The following is a 16,404-nucleotide window of genomic DNA, read 5'->3' as shown; positions in this document are numbered from 1 at the left end:
TTTTTTTTTTTTTTTTTTGGTACTGGGGATTGAACTCAGGTCCTTGCGCTTGCAAGGCAGGTGGTGAACTGCTGAGCTAAATCCCCAGCTCCAAAATTCTTAATGATGCAGATACATAGTTGTACAGTTATTGAAAACACTATTATAAATACCTGATTGATAAATATTTGGAACTTTTTTCTTTTTAAAGTCATTTAGCTGAAAGATAAACCATTATTAACAGCTCAGCAGTACTGAACTACAGTCACAGGATTAGAGTCTATAAATATTTCTACAGAGAGCAGACATTTGAATAAACTATTTAAAAATGAAATTCAACAAAGTCCATTTATGCTTAATGCTTTATTCTGCAACATCTGTGAAATCCTGTTTTCAAAATAACCAAATACTACAGAGTTAATGTTTAAATGTTATTTCAAATTAAAGTTCACTGTATAAAGTATATACATCATATGCTGTACAGGTGAGTGTATCTATCAGATATAATTTTGACATTTCCTCGAGGACAGAGAACTTACTAAAAAAGAACTAAAAATCCAAGCACATGGATTATTCTATTGCTGGCTTTGCACAAGGTTTATGACTGTATGTAGTAGGATGAGTTGTAAAGTACAGACTGTTGTAGGGCCAGGAGATATGGAACTTTAGAGAAGTGCCACTCTCTGAATTAAATGGAACCCTTCCTTATTATAGCCGGTGTTCCTGAGTGGGCTCAGGCTCCGAAAACACTGGGCAAAGGAAAGGCAGTTTGCAGGGTCCTCTTAAGGGCGCTTCTGTTTGGGGAGGGCTCGGAGAGAGAGAGGGAGCACAAGTGGAATTTCACAGGAGCAGAACTTTGCCAAGTCTGTGAGGGTCAGGGACAGTTTCACACAGGTTAATTAAAACAAAGTATCACACAGGCGTGAGTCTTCTGCTTACAAGTTAGTAGATAACACAGTTGCAGACCGCTCCGCCGAAAGGTCACAAAGATACCATATAGGTGCAGACTCACACAGGACGGAGTGGTCTGTTGTGCATTAACAGAGGGGCTTCCAAGGGGAGGGGAAGGGGAAGGCAACCACCTGGAATCGCTCAACTTTACACAAATGGGGTCAGCTTGGCCACCGCGCCTGGAGAAAGCAACTTACGCCGAGCACGTGAGCGCTGCCAAGGCGGCTGCGCTGCCACCGGAACTCCCCCCGGTGATCAGCCACTCGGCAGCCTGGCTCTCGCCCTGGGCCTGCTGCTGCCTCTTCTCTCTTCTCTGTTTTGAGTAACTCCAGGGATTCTTAACTGGCCCAAATACTCCATCTGTGCTTCCAGATCTGAAATGAAGGGTAAAACGAGATGCCTTAGTAATTTTATGTGAAATTCCCATCTCCTGAGTGTCTGTTATTTGCTTTTGACACCTGGAGCTTTTCATATCCCACGGTAGCTGGCACTGGAAAAGAAGCCTGCTCAGATGTAACTTTTACAGAGTTAGGTGAGGTGGTGGTGGATGAAGGGAAAGCAATTCAGAAAGTGGAGAAGAAGATTTTATCCCAGTTGATCATCCAGTTGAACTAAAAATGACTTCCCATAAGTTAAGGTCTTCCAGTTGGAAAGAGGCACAGACATTCAAGTCCACTAGTCAAGAACATTTTGAAGGAAATCTTCCCTTAATCAGAAGCTTTAAGAAAAGTATTATAAGTGGAATACTAATAACTTTTGAAATTTAAGAAAAATGTTATTCTAGGATAAACTGCAAAAATAAAAATAAATGAAGCACTTTTATATCCTTTACTCACATGTACCTATAGCTAATATTGCATTCCATTTATCATTTGTATGCTGTGTCTATACACACATTATTTTCCTGAACAACATAACAGTAATTTATATATATCATGGCCCTTTACCTCTAAATACTGTAGTATGTATTTAGTATGAATTTCCAAAGGACATTTTGCTTACAGGATAGTTATCAATCACAGTAAAATTCACATCAGTACTGCTGCCTGCCTTGCAAGCGCAAGGGCCTGAGTTCAATACCCAGTACCAAAAAAAACAAAGACAAAACAAAAACAAAAAAAACTTCACATCAGTACAATACTGTATATAGACTAATATTTTGAGAGTGGGTCTCATTATATAGTTTAATCTGGTTTTGAACTCACAATGTAGGCCAGACTGTTCTTGAACTCCCAGTGATCCTCCTGCCTCAGCTTCCTAAGTGCTGTGATTACAGGTGTGTGCCATCAGGCCAACTGTAGTCTGATTTTATCAGCTGGTTCAATAATGTACTTCTAGAGTCAGGTATTACATTTAGTTATCATTGTCTCTTTAGCCTCCTTTTTCTTTTTCATTATTTTGTCTTTATCAGTTAATGGACACTGGGCCATTTCCAGTTTGGAGCAATTATGAATAACGCTACTAGAGGTTTTATACTGAAAACTAGAGCTTTTATGTAAAAATAAATTTTAATAACTTGGGAAAATACCTAGGACTGGGACTATGAGGTTATATGGTCAATATGTGTTTAGCTTCATAATAAACCACCAAATTATTTTCCAAAATGGCTGTACATTTTGCAGTCCCTACCAGCACCGTATAAGAAATACAGTTTTCTCTGCATCTTTGTCAGTACCTGATATTGCATATTTTTCTTTTCCTTTGGAGGGGGGGTGGTACTGGAGATTGAACCCAAGGCTTTTGCACTGAGCTAAATCCCCAGTCCATTTTTATTATTTTTATTTTGACCCAGGGTTTCTTTAATTGCCCAGGCTGGGCTCAAACTTACCCTCTTGCCTCAAGCGATCACAGAGTGCTGGGAATGCAGGCATAAACCACCACACCCAGATGATTTGGTCATTTTAATAAGTGTTACATGATTCGATGTGGTTTAAATTTGCATTTTTTAAATGCTAATGATACTGAGTATTTTTTCATGTATCTGTCATTTTAATAAAAGCATTGCTTAAATCTTCTGCTCATTTTGTAAAACATAGGGTTGATTTCTTATTGTGTTGGAAAAGAGTCTTGTATATTTTGGATACCAGTTCTTACACTTAATCTTAGCCAAAAGGCCGAGAAGCGATGGATACCAGTTCTTGCAAATGTTTTACAAATATTTTCTCTCATCTGAGGCTGCTTTTTCAGTTTTAGTCTATTTCAAAGAATAGAAAATTTTTGTTTTCTGTTGAGGTGCTGGGGAATTGAAACCAGAGCCTTATACAGGTCAGACAAGCACTTGAGCACTGAAATACATCCAGAGCCAGAAGTTCTTTTTTAATGAAGTCCAATCTATCAATTTTTCAAATGGATTTATCCTTTATGTATCCTAAGAATCTTACCAAACTTAAGGTCACAACAATTTTCTCCGAAGTTTTTCCCCTATTTTATAACTTCAGGTTTTGCATTCTGTAGCCTCTTTTAATTTGGACATTTTTCATATCCTTTGTTTTTACATGACTTTTTTTTTTTTTGGTACCAGGGAGTAGTCAGGACCTTGTGCTTGGGAGGTGGTGGAACCACTGAGCTAAATCCCCGGCTGTATATGACATTTTATCAGAATGTTTCTCATTTTGGATTGATTGTATATGTTTTCTTGTTATTAGGTTCAGGTTACACAGTCTCTGGAATATCACACAGGTGATAGTGGGTCCAAGTCCACTTTGCCTTCACTGGTGATGTTCATTTTCATCAGCTATGAAGGCAGTGACTTAAAAACCCATGGGAGGAGGATTTTGCTCATTGGCACTGTGCCTGCCTTGCAAGTGCAAGGTCTTGAGTTCAATCCCCAGAACCAGTAAAAACAAAACAAAACAACAAAAAACCCTATGTTTCCGCTTATTTCCATAGTTGAGTTCATTAAATATACACTGCTCAGAGCTGGGCATGGTGGCACACTCCTGTAATCCCAGCACTCAGGAGGCTGAGGCAGGAGGATCGCTGTGAGTTCGAGACCAGCCTGGGCTACATAGTGAGTTCCGGGTCAGTCTCAACTACATAGTGAGACCCTGTCTCAAAAAACAAAAAAACAAACAAAAAAACACAAACCATATACTGCTCAGTACCAAGAAATGTGAAAATGAATCAAGTGCTATGTTTCTATGAAACTGGAAACATGAATCAGTAAATATCACAAGTATTAAAAAGGGAAAAATCTAGAGTGCTTTTGGTGAAAAATTAAATAAATGCTTTTCCCCATGAACAAGAACAGGGCAAAGATATTTGTGCCTACCACTTCTATTCAACATTGCACTGAAGGTACTAACTGGTACAGCAAGGAAAGACAAAGAAATGAGAATTGCTTCTATTTACAGACTCCAATATAATCTACATAAAATAGTTCAAGGTATCCACAAAGATCAATTAACACTAATACATGAGCTTTAAGTAGGTCATGGAATATGAGGTCAATAAAGAAAAGTAAATTATATTCCTATCTTCCAGCAATAAAGATTCAAAATTTGAACAACATACCATTTTATTTTCTTTGGTGTACTGAGGATAATAGGCATGTACCACCACGTCTGGCCATACCATTTTCTATGGCATTAAAAAACGTAAGACTCAGCCGGGCGTGGTAGCTCTTGCCTGTAATCCCAGCACTCGGGCGGCTGAGGCAGGAGGATCACTGTGAGTTCGAGATCAGCCTGGGCTACAAAATGAGTTCCAGATCAGTCTCAACTACACAGTGAGACCCTGTCTCAAAAAACCAAAAACCAAAAACCAAAAAAACATAAGACACTTGGGAATACCTTAAATTATACAATTTATAGATAGAAAAAGACAAAAATTAAATGCTTAGCAGAAAAATCACAATATTGCTGAGAAAAATTTCAACTTCAATTAGCACAGAGATACTTGTAAGGTGTTGGGATGAGAAGGCATGTATGAAGACGCTGAGCATGAAGACACCAATTCTTCCCAAACTGATCTATGAAAAAATCCCATAGACTCCTTAGTAGAAGAAGCTGGTTCTAAAACTTATACAAAAGACCCAGACTATATATATAACACAGTTTTGAAAAAGGAAAAAGTTGGAGGACTCTCACTACCTAATTTCAAGGCTTATAAAAGCTACAATAATCAAGATGACGTGATACAGGAATAAACAAAGATAGAAGAGTCCAGAAATAGAACTTCATGCATGTGTTTGATTTTTGACAAAAGGAAACTAAGGCCATTTAATGAGGAAAGGATTAGCCATTATTACCAAGAGCGCTGGAATGATGGGATATTCATATGCAAGAAAACAATAACCAAAGCCTCTATTTACACCACATATAAAAACTTAATTCAAAATAGATTACATGTTTAAATGTAAGAGCTAAAATTATGAACATCTAGAAAAAAATTTTTGTGACCTTGAGTTTGGTAAAGATTTCTTAGGACATATAAAGCATGAAGGCATTTTCAGAGAATGAAAAGCTAAAGCTTGGAGGATATATTTGTAACTCACCTATTTGATAATGGACTTGAATCCAAAGTATATGGAAGAACTCTTACAATTTATTAATAAACAACACGATTTTAAAAACTGGCAAAAGATTTGAATAGATATGAATGGAAAAATAAACATGAAAGGATGTTTAGCATCATTGTTCATGAAGGAAATTAAACTAAAATCAAAATGAGCTAAGACTGTGTATCTATTAAATAACAATATAATTTCACTGAAAAACTAAGAAACTGGCATTAGGATCCTCAAGAAATCACATCAATGCTTTTAGACTTCCATTTAATGAAATTAAAGGCACAGAAGAAATACAAGAAAGGAAAATTTTGATTTTACTTACCCCATAGCAAACTCATCTAGATTTGTTTTTCCCATTAGTAGAGCTCCCTGATCCAACAACTTCTGAACTACTGTAGCATTAAAAGGTGGTATATAGCCTAAAAAAATTTATATTTATCATAGGAAAGAAAACAGCAGATGTAAATTATATACAGAAAATAAGATTTTAAATGAGAAGTGTTCACTATTCCTAACTTAAACAGTGGATTGTACTTTTTCAAAGTTAATCTTTTCTCTAGCCAACTGTATTTTTTCCAAAGACAGTCTACATTCACTACTTTTATAATCTAAAAACACTGATTTTAACAGCACTACATAATATTGCATAATAGAGATATAACCAGTTCATTTGAAATTTGTAATTCCAAATTGTTTGTTCATTGTACTTGATTTTTTTTCTTAGGTTAATTTTTTTGGAAGGGAGGCTTAGTTTTTTGAGACAGGGTCTCACTGTGTAGTTCAGGATGGCTCTGAACTCATTATGTAGCCCAGGCTGGCCTGAAACTCACAGTGAACCTCCTACCTCAGCCTTCCAAGTGCTGGGATTACATGTGTGCAACACCACATCTGGCTTCTTAGGTGATATTATACAGGAATTTTAAAATATTTCTCATTAGAATAGACCTTTTTTTGCAATTACAATTTCCTATCTAGTGAAAAGCTTAGTGTACACTCCAAAGCAATTTACAATAGTCCACCTAGTAGAGAAACTTGGGCACAGCTCTCGTGGAATATCACTTTTAGTGTGTAGTACTCTGAACAACCTTTTCTCCATTTCTTTTTTCTCCTGAGATCCAAGTATCTTGATAAACATGCTAGCTGTTGACTTACTAGACTGTGAGAATAACGCTGAGCATGGGCATACTGTGTTGTAAGACAGGGAGTGCTACGGAGGCAGCAAATGACCGGTGAGTGATCAATCACTAATGAATCCTTTCATCCACAAGGAAAGGGTGATGACAGCCAGCTCAGATGCATTCCCAGCTCTCAATATGCTGACTGAGAGGTCATTTAAGTGTGTTTGTGGGGATCAGTTATATAATCTTCTTAAATAAGAATAGTTTCTAAAACTTTTGAAATAGCATTCTTTTATTAAGCTTGCCTACTTCTTAACAGTAATTCTGCATTCTGAAAGAGCAAACTGTAAAAAACTGCTCTGCTTCCTTCAAAGATGTAATCTCTACCTAATGGTTCTTCAGTATCTTTAAACTAAAAAGTACCTGTTTTTATAAAGCCATTAATGCTCTGATCAGTTACATTTTACCTTTTAGCATATTTGATGCACACGTTGTCTCGATGCCAGATGTGCTGAAGTTGTCTTTTACTGCAACAGGAATTCCATCCAAATCCCCAAGTGACTGACCTGAATTAGGGGACAAGGGTTCAAAAAATAAAGATACACTAACCTGGTACTAACTTTTATAACCACCACTAATTTTTGGCACTTATACTTTTTCAGAAATCAAATATATATTGTAAATTATTATAGTTGGACATTATAAAGCATCACATAGCCATTAGCCTCAATTTTATTATACTTCATGCCAAGTCCTTTAAATAGGGAATTTTATGTTTAAACCTTCACTTGCCAAACGGAGACAGCTACACCCAATTAAATTCCTTCTCTGGAGATTAAGTAATATTGAAAGTAATCTAGTTTTTCACACCAGAGAAATGATACGGTATTTACACATGTGTCTTATTTATTTCACTTAAGAGCATGGCCTCAATGTGCATCCATTTTCCTCTGAATGACTAGTTTCTCATGAAAAACTAAAAGTGTAAACTGTATAACTGTATACAAATTGTATAACTGATAATGTGAAATAGGAAGAAAAGGGCTAAAGGTGTAGAGGAAGTGGAAAGAGCAGGGGAAAGAAAATAAGGGAACAGAAAAAATATGAGAAAATGAAAAAATGGAAACAAAGTCTTTGTAAATAGGGGAGGGTGGAGGAGGTTAAGGGAGGGCAGGGGTATGGGGAAAAAATGAGAACCAAGATCTGTCATGTAAGGGTACAAGATCCCAATGATAAATGTAACTGTACTGTATACTTAAAAAGTACCAAACTCAGTAAGATTTAAAAAAAAGAGAAATACAAAGAAAAAAAAGAAAGTAATTTACCTTTCTTGTATCTTTCTTCTGATTCTTCAGCCTGCTTTAATGCTACCTCTTCTGAAACTGTAATGTAAGCATTTAGAAACTTGGTCTTCTGGATAAGGGAGAGACATTTCCGACAGAGTTCTGTTGGTGTAATTTGGCCTTGTTTCAGTGCCACAGAAACCTACAACATAAACAATTTAAAAAGCTTTCAACTGAGTGTGCAGACATTCCAATATTATACTGAGGGGTCAACAGAGTGGCTAAGCAATTTTAAAGCAAGGGTTGAGTTCACCATCAAGGGACAGCACCCGGCCTACACTTGGTAAATGAAGAGCCGTGAGTGAGAATGAGAATGAGTTGGGGGACATGGCATTCCTCTCCCTAATAGCTAATTTCCTAAGTTAGGCTTGAACAAATGATAGTGATAGTTTAGGAACATCATCCTGGCCAGAAGTTGAGGTCCAGCCTGGTAAAGAATGGGTTAGGGGATTGCAAGTGCAAGGACCTGAGTTCGATTCCCGGTACCCAAAAAACAAAACAAAACAAAACAAAAAAACCAAAGAATGGGTTAGGGGAGATTATATACAAAGATTGGCTTGGCTGCAATGTAAGAAGTCAAGAGTAAAAAAAAGTGAACTGTATAAGGTACCATAGGACCTGATGGCTCTTAAGATCTGTATAATTATTGTGGAATTCAAGTATGAACTGCTATGACGTGAGAGGAATGCTCATACAGATTCAAAGCAACTAAAAAAACTTCTGAAATTCTGTTTATTGTGCATTAGAAAGGCTACTACAGAAAGCATTAAAATAAACTGTAAGATGGGCTAGGAGTGACAGACCACATGCATGAAGGCCTGCATTCAATCTTCAGCACTATCACACAGAAACTCTATGTGAAGCTGGATGCGCTGGCACCTACCTGTAACCCCAGCATTCTGGGGGTGGGGGCAGGCCAAGAGGATTGCAAGTTCTAGCTCAGGATGAGCAACTTAGTGAGACCCTGACCCAGAATAAGAAATAAAAGCAGGACTGGGGATGTAGCTTGGTGTAAAACCCTGAGTTCTGTCCCCAGTACTACAAACAAACAAAACTACATGAGAAGTGACCAGAACTCATATGTACCGACTGATAGGAAGTAAGAGTGCAGATGAGGTGTGATTGTTTAATATTTCCTATAGGAAGCAATAGGTTGCTTACTAATCAGACAGAAAGAATGAATAACAAGAAGTCAGATGACACCAAAGCTTTGGAGGTTATATAAAAAGAGAGTTGGATTATCCAATGTTTAGAGTTCAAAGACAAAGGGGATAGGGAAATGAATAATACTGAGCGTTTCCCAAATGCCAAGTATCGCTGTTGTGTATGTATTATTAATTCATTGAACCCTTAAAACAACCACACAAATTAGGTATTATAATCTCATTTTAGAGATGAAGAAACTGAAGCTGAGACATTGCGACATCCAATAGTAAAGGATAGAGTAACTTCATAATATCACTTCCTCATCATCTCTTTCCTGGGGTGGCGAGTGTTGCTAGGGATCAAACCCATGGTCTCACACATGCGAGGCAAGTAAGTGATCCTCTACTGAGCTACACCCTTAGCCCTTTTAATCATTTCTATCTCTGGTAGAATTTTACTTTGTCCTTCAAACTGGTGGTATTTTAACATGTTCAATATGCATCAAGCAACAGGCAAGAGCGTTTAAGGGAGAAATTAGTTACTGAATAAGTCATTAAACATTCTTAGGCCTGAGGGTTTTAAATGAACCAAGTTGAGGGAAGAGGCTGTTGGGAGGAGCCCTAATAGTCACTGACAGGAGGAAAAGGACTTTGGCAGGGAGGCTGCAGGAGTGATGGGATGGGCAGCAGTAGATAGGCTTGGTTTACAGAGGTAACTTAGAAACAGGAAGAGATGTTAACTGGTTTGTATGAAATGTAAACTCCTTAGAAGAAAGAAGCTAAAAAGAAATAGACGATAGCTGTGTATTCCAACATTGTGAATGGAGAATGGGCAAAAAGAAGACAGCGGTAGGCTGCAAGAGTTAGACAGAGCAGTACACAAGCAGGCCTATCCCACGGCAAAGCTGGAACAAGGAAATGTGTCTGCCACCTTCTCCTCCCCTGACCCCTCAAGTTTAATGCCTGCTGTCCGTAAATGCTGACTGCTAGCTGGTCTGTGAATAAAAGCTAAGGACTCACAGTGTGATTAGAAAGGCAAGAAATACAATCATTGAGGAACACTCATTTTAAACGGAGATCTACATGAGAATCATTTTCAGGAAATTTATATTGGAGAAAATCAGTAAGGGAATTGGAAAAGAGAAGTGAAAACAAAGATGCTTATTAGCTACAACAGACTGAGCATAAAGAGTTCGGAATGTAAATCATACAGCTCCTCTGGGACAAAACTGCAGGTGTCATGTCTGAATACAAAGCAGTCAACTTTTCAAATTTTTCTTAAAAAATTTTGCTCTCCTGGCATTTCTTTTCTCTTGTGGAAACTGGGCCTTCCCCTGAGGCCACGGCTTCCTGTTTTCACTAACACCATGTACCACAGGGTCCACTGGTGGAGGGGGTACGCGCAGGTGTCCTCCTGACTCAATGCCTTTCTCTCCTCCCTCCCCTCAGAAGCCCCCGCTCAGCTGACCCACACACCCTGGAGATACCACTCTCCTTCCTCTTCCTCCTGCTGTATGCTAGTTTGTCTGGTGCTCCCTTTTCATTCATTGATGATTTAGTGCCAGGCTCACTACCATCTTTGTTACTATTTTCCTGTCAGGTTCACATGAAATGTCAAGTCAACATATACTGACACCTGACCTCACCACACCCAAACCGTCCCTTCATCTCACCCCGTTAACCAGCTCACCTGGCAAGAACAGCTCAGACTAGGAAATCATTACTCCTATCTTTAAAGTCTCCTAAATCTCAGTTTTAGCCATCTCGCATTTCCTGTCCTCTCAACGCATTTACTTTTCTACTCACACAGCCCCCAAGGAGATGGTGACTTCAGTTCCACCACCGTAAGAAAATGGATTCTGCCAACAATCTCTAAGGTAGAAAGAGGACCCCACACTCCTGAAATTATAGCCCTGGCTAACACCTTGATTTTAGCCTTATGAAATTGAACAGAGAACTCAGCTGTTTTATGCATGGACTACTAACCCACAGAACTGAGACAGTAAGAGTGCATGGTTTTAAGCTGCTCAGTTTATACTCATTTGTTATGCAGTAATAGAAAACAAAATAGAACCTTAGAAAAAGTAAGACATTTCCATCAAGAACCACTTCATGGAAAGCAAGGGAAGAGAAACTTATAAATATGTATACTTTAATAATTTTGTCCCTGCAATACAATTAATATTAGCTGACACTTAGTTCTAGTCATTGTCTGAGATACTTCTCTTTCATTTAATCATCATGTCCACACTAGGGGCTGATATTTTTGCTCATCTTTCAGATAAAGAACGAGGTTCCTGCTTGTGGTCACACAGCTAGAAAGAGGCAGAGCTGGGATTCAATCAAAGCCTGCTCTCATTTTCAAAATCCATGCTGTGCACCACTAAACTGTAACATTTCTCTTTATCTTTATCCAAGGCATTATGGTATCTATGCCCTATAACAAAATGGAGAACATTTTTATTAATTAATTAATTTATTTTTCTGTGCCAGGGATTGAACTCAGGACCTTTCGCTTGCAAGGTAGCCAGTGGAACCACTGAGCTAAATCCCTGGCCCTGAAGAACATTGTGATTAACTTTCCAGGTAATATCAGAAGTTCACTTAGGAAAGGAGACTCTTTCCAACAAGAATTGCCTTGATAAATGCTAAAGATAAGAGAGCTCTTTGGGACTGGTGTCCAGCTGATGGGTACTCATTCGCTCTTTAATACACCCTACTTACGTTGCGTGAAAGTGTGTGTTAAGATCACTAGCAGCCTTTACACTGCTAAACCCAATCAATGCCCAGTCCTCGTTTTATAGTACTTCTTAGTAGCACAAGTGACTGCTCCCCTCTTGCATCACTTACTTTCAGGTACCATACCATCCTAGGTTTCCTCTTGCCTCTCTCACTATTCCTTCAGATCTCTTACAGGCTTTACTTCCTACTGCTGACCTGTAATATGGGAAAGTTTTACTTCTACTTTTATACTTGTCTTCCCAGGGGAACTCGTCTGGCCATGGAGATTAATCACAGTATCTCCTATACTCTTTCATTTATATTTTCCTATCTAGCTTCTTCCCTCAGCTGTATACTCTTACATCTACTTGCCTCACTGACATCTTCTAGACATCTAGGAGGCATTTTGAAATTAACAGCTCTATTGCTCACCTGGGCAGCACATATACTAACGTTGCAGTGGTGCAGAGAAGAGGAGCCTGGCCCCTCTGCAAGGATGACACCCAAATTCATGCAGCGTTCCATATTACTCAAAACAATTAGATCACCTGAAATAAAAGGCCCAATCAAGAAATGGGCTACAGGACCGGGGATTTAGCTTAGTGGTTCTGCTGCCCGCCTTGCAAGCGCAAGGTCCCTGGTTCAATCCGCAGTACCAAAAAACAAAACAAAACAACAACGACAAGAAAACCCCAACAACAGCAACAACAAAAATTAACAGAAATTAACAGACACTCACAGAAGGAGTACAAATGGCCAATTAATATACGAAAAACTGTTCAACATTTCTGGCCATTAGAGAAATGGAAATTAAAACAATGCTAAGATTCCACCTTACTCCAGAAAGAATGGCAATCATCAAGAAATCAAAAAATAACAAATGCTGCTGAAGCTGTGGTGAAAAATGAGCCCTCCTGCACTGTTGATAGGAATGTGTTATGGGCTTGCTTTTAGATGTCATCCTAAAGCCTCAAAGGGTCGGCTTTTTCAAAGGCGGCTGGATCTAGAGTATATGATTGATTAATGCTGTAATGCTAGGCCTAAGGGCACTAGGATTAAGGATGTGACATGAGTGCTATCTGCCCTGTGTAGTCTGGATAAGATAAAAGGGGCAGAGACACCATTAAGCTCTCTGGTTGTTTGTGCTGTCTTCCATCCCCCTGAACTGCTGTCCCTCTGCTACCCTGCCTTGCAGCTAGTAGATTATGACCTGAAACCTCTACAAAGGATGAGCCAAATAAACCTTTTCCTCTTTAACTTTGGGCATTGGGTATTTTTGTATCAGCAACAAAAGAACAGTATTAACACAAAGAATGTAAACTAGTACAACCATTATGGAAATCAATATGGAGATTTCTAAGAACTAAAATTAGAAATTCCATATGACCCAGCTAACCCTCTTCTACAGGTCTTCCCCGAAGAGCTAAAGATACCACATCACCGCAATACATGCATATACATGTTTATAATATAAACATTTACAAATATAATTTAAATATAAATGTTTCTTAATAGTTAAATATAAATGTTTCATAATAGTTAAATCCTAGCAGCAGCCTATATATCCATCAACAGATGACTGAATAAAGAAAAGGTGGTATTATACATAATGGAATACTACTCAACTATAAAGAAAGACAAATTTAAGACATTTGTAGGAAAATGTAATGTTGAGTGAAATAAACCAGACACACAAGCTCAGATACCATATAGTATCTCTCATTTGAGTAAGACAAAGTACAAAGAGATTAATAGATGGATAGGAGTCAAGGGAATGGATTTCTTGCAAATGGGAAGAGGTTCAAGAGACAAATAAAAGGGAAGAGGGAGGGAAAGGGGAAATAAGTAGAATAAAGATGTGCCATGTATAGGAACCTAACAACCTCAATGAATATAAAAATTATATTCCATAAACATGAGCTAGGATTAATAATATCAACAGAATGAAAACAGGGAAAGAGGAACAGGGTGGGGGGAGAAAAGGGAAAGGTATTAAAAAAAAAGAAATAAATTGTATTATGTACATGTACCACTCCCCCAAATGATTGTAAACTTCATGTACTGTAAACGTGTACTAAAAAAAAAGTTAACAGCTCTAAAACAGAAATCTTGGTTCTTTAACTTTAGTGCTTGGGAAAACTGAGTTTTTGGACCCCATTGCAAGAGGAGCCATTGAAAAGCTCTTAATACCATAGCTCAGAAGAAAGGAACAGAAATAAGTAATCAGGAAGATGCCTCCTCTTAAAATAGATGTACTGGTCTCCACAAATGAGCTATGAAGTGTTGCACATCATATGAGAGTTCAGTGGTGTGTGCTCAATTGTAAAGCAGGTGGTGTTAGAGTACACGGATGATTTCTTGAACTTTAGAAAGTTAAAGGGAGCAAGTAAGCAGGGTCAGTCACAAAATAAAATTGCTGACATAAATGCAGAAAAGAGAAATGCTCACAGAAAGCAGAGGAAAGGGCCAAAGAAATTAATATATGAAGAGAAGAGAAAAAGAGACATGTAGAGAGCCTGTTCAGGAGGTACAATCTATGGGTGACGGGAATACCTGAAACAGACAAAGCAAATGAAGCAGAAGCAATGATTAAGAGACGTGTTTGAAGAAAACTTTCCAGAGTTGACGAATGAAGCAGGCCTGCAAATGAAGATGGGTACCTTGAAAATTTAATGAAAAGAAAACAACATCTAGACATAACCTGATGACTTTTTAAAATTTCAAGGATAAAGAAAAAAATTTGCAGGTATCCAGATGAGGAAAGTAGGTTACCTATAGAGGGGCAAAAGTCAGACTGACATCAGATTGTTCTCTTACAATTCTAAATGCCAGAAGACAATGGAACAATGTCTACAGAGTTTTAAGGGAAAATAATTTTGAACCAAGAATTATATACCCTGGCAAGTTAGTATTTTTATATAAAGGCAACAGGAAGATATTTTCAGATACCAAGGGGTTAAGCAAGTATATCAATCAAGAATCTTTGCTGAAAATTTTGCTAAGTGATTTACTGCAGTCAATAGAAAAATTGAGGAGTTGAGAGAACACTTGTATGAAAGGTTTTGTAGTAATCATTAAAAGAAGCATGAAGTCTACAATTGTTACATATAGGGTAATAAACCTAAATGCAAAACAGATTTGTAAGCTAGATCTAAAATTTTCAGCTTATGTAGTTTTAAACTGTCAAAGTTCATGCCAAATATTCAATGTATTGGGCAAATATATACTGTTTTATTTTTTCCATGTTATATTATAAAAATGCATGTTGTTAAGCCAAACGTATGTTACACAAAAGTGCTTTGTCATTTTGGACAGGCCAAATACAATAAGGACATTCTAAATGTTAATATGGCAAAACTGGGAAATAGTATACTTTTATTTTCCTTAAAAAAAACGAGCATGTTCATAAAGTTAATATGGAAAAACGTAAGGAGGAAATTTCCACAGCACTGGTTGGAGAGGTGTGAATATGTTTAAATACTTGAAAGGGAAAACCAGTAATTACTATGTCAGATGGTAGTTCATGTAAGTCAATTTGTCATTGAGTTGTTGACAAAAATAGAAGCCACACATTCCAAATTTCGGGGATCGAAAAGAATGAAAATGCAAGAAAAAGTAACAAAAGAAAAATACCTCCATGCAGAGATATTCCCTTTATACAGCAAAGTATAAAAAGCTATGAAAAATCTGCCAGGCTGATGAGTTTTGGGCCTGTGTGGTAGGTAGGCTAGTGAGAAACCAGGGAATAGAAGTACTTCCTGTCAGATGATTACTTTTGATCATCTTAGGGAATTTTCTGATATCAACAGTAATGATTACATAACAGCATAAAACAAAATCAGAGTTTTAGTGAGCAGAGGTTGCTAGAATTCCAATATGTAAAAGTTCTTCCTATTCACTAATTTTCCAGACACCCTATTTTTTAAAGGAGTATCCTTCTCCACGGAGCACAAGTCACTTCAAAAATGTAACAATGTGCTACTCAAAATTAGCTGTAAATGAGTATGTGCTAAGCAAATTGAGTGATACCATTTTTGTAAAGCGGTTCACTTTATTAATAAATACTACTGGTGAGAAAAAAGAAAAGAAAAATATCTGGGAAGAGTTAAAATCTGCATAAAAGATATTGACAGAGCTAGAGGTGAATTATAAACTGGTTAAGTTCTCAATTAATAAGATCTCAATTGGCCAGGGATGGAGCTCCATGGCACCTTGCCTGCCTGACAAGTGCAAGGTCCCAAGTTCAACCTGGTGGAGAGGTGTGGGGCTGGGACCCACATGGTGATGATGACAACCCTCAATAGAGTTAAAAAAAAAATCAATCTCTGATTACAGATACTCACAGTTCTATAAACAAAGGTTAAATGGGTTTAAAAGTAACAGAAACTCTTTAGGTTATAGAAGTGGAGAGCGATGTTTTTATTAGGCAGAAATAATGCTATTATAAGATATTTCACATTTAAGAGGCTTTATGTGGCCTTCATATGTAAGGTTTTTTTCAGTATCTTGATGTGGGTGGTAGTTTTACTGCTGTGTATTAATATAAATACATACATTTTACATTTAAAATTTGTGCACTTTATATACTTAAAATTCATTGACCAATCCTTCAATTAAAGAATAGATGTAGCAAAAAA

General features: G+C 37.6%; 1 protein-coding gene, 1 long non-coding RNA gene and 1 other non-coding gene across 3 annotated transcripts in view; 2 read left to right on the top strand and 1 right to left on the bottom strand.

Annotated features, from left to right (window-relative positions):
* Qrsl1 (glutaminyl-tRNA amidotransferase subunit QRSL1) overlaps nt 1–16,404 on the bottom strand; it is a 36,904-nt gene that overhangs the window by 16,416 nt on the left and 4,084 nt on the right. Inside the window, exons 2-5 of the mRNA XM_010621808.2 lie at nt 7,884–8,043; nt 7,026–7,124; nt 5,763–5,859; nt 1,128–1,304 (exon numbers count right to left, since the gene is read on the bottom strand). Coding sequence (XP_010620110.1) covers nt 1,128–1,304; nt 5,763–5,859; nt 7,026–7,124; nt 7,884–8,043 — 533 coding nt within the window. The remainder of the gene's footprint in view (nt 1–1,127; nt 1,305–5,762; nt 5,860–7,025; nt 7,125–7,883; nt 8,044–16,404) is intronic.
* Nucleotides 6,602–11,109, top strand: LOC117286020. Its single transcript, XR_004517161.1, has 3 exons — nt 6,602–6,669; nt 9,294–9,437; nt 10,857–11,109. It is a non-coding gene; the product is annotated as an uncharacterized LOC117286020 (long non-coding RNA).
* Nucleotides 12,192–12,298, top strand: LOC117286052. Its single transcript, XR_004517190.1, has one exon. It is a non-coding gene; the product is annotated as a U6 spliceosomal RNA (small nuclear RNA).

The sequence above is a fragment of the Fukomys damarensis genome, unplaced genomic scaffold, assembly GCF_012274545.1.
Source record: "Fukomys damarensis isolate Sample0158 unplaced genomic scaffold, DMR_v1.0_HiC HiC_scaffold_14, whole genome shotgun sequence".
In the NCBI taxonomy this organism is placed as follows: domain Eukaryota; kingdom Metazoa; phylum Chordata; class Mammalia; order Rodentia; family Bathyergidae; genus Fukomys; species Fukomys damarensis.
Note: the sequence above shows the minus strand (reverse complement) of the source record. Positions and strands in the feature narration are given on the sequence as shown.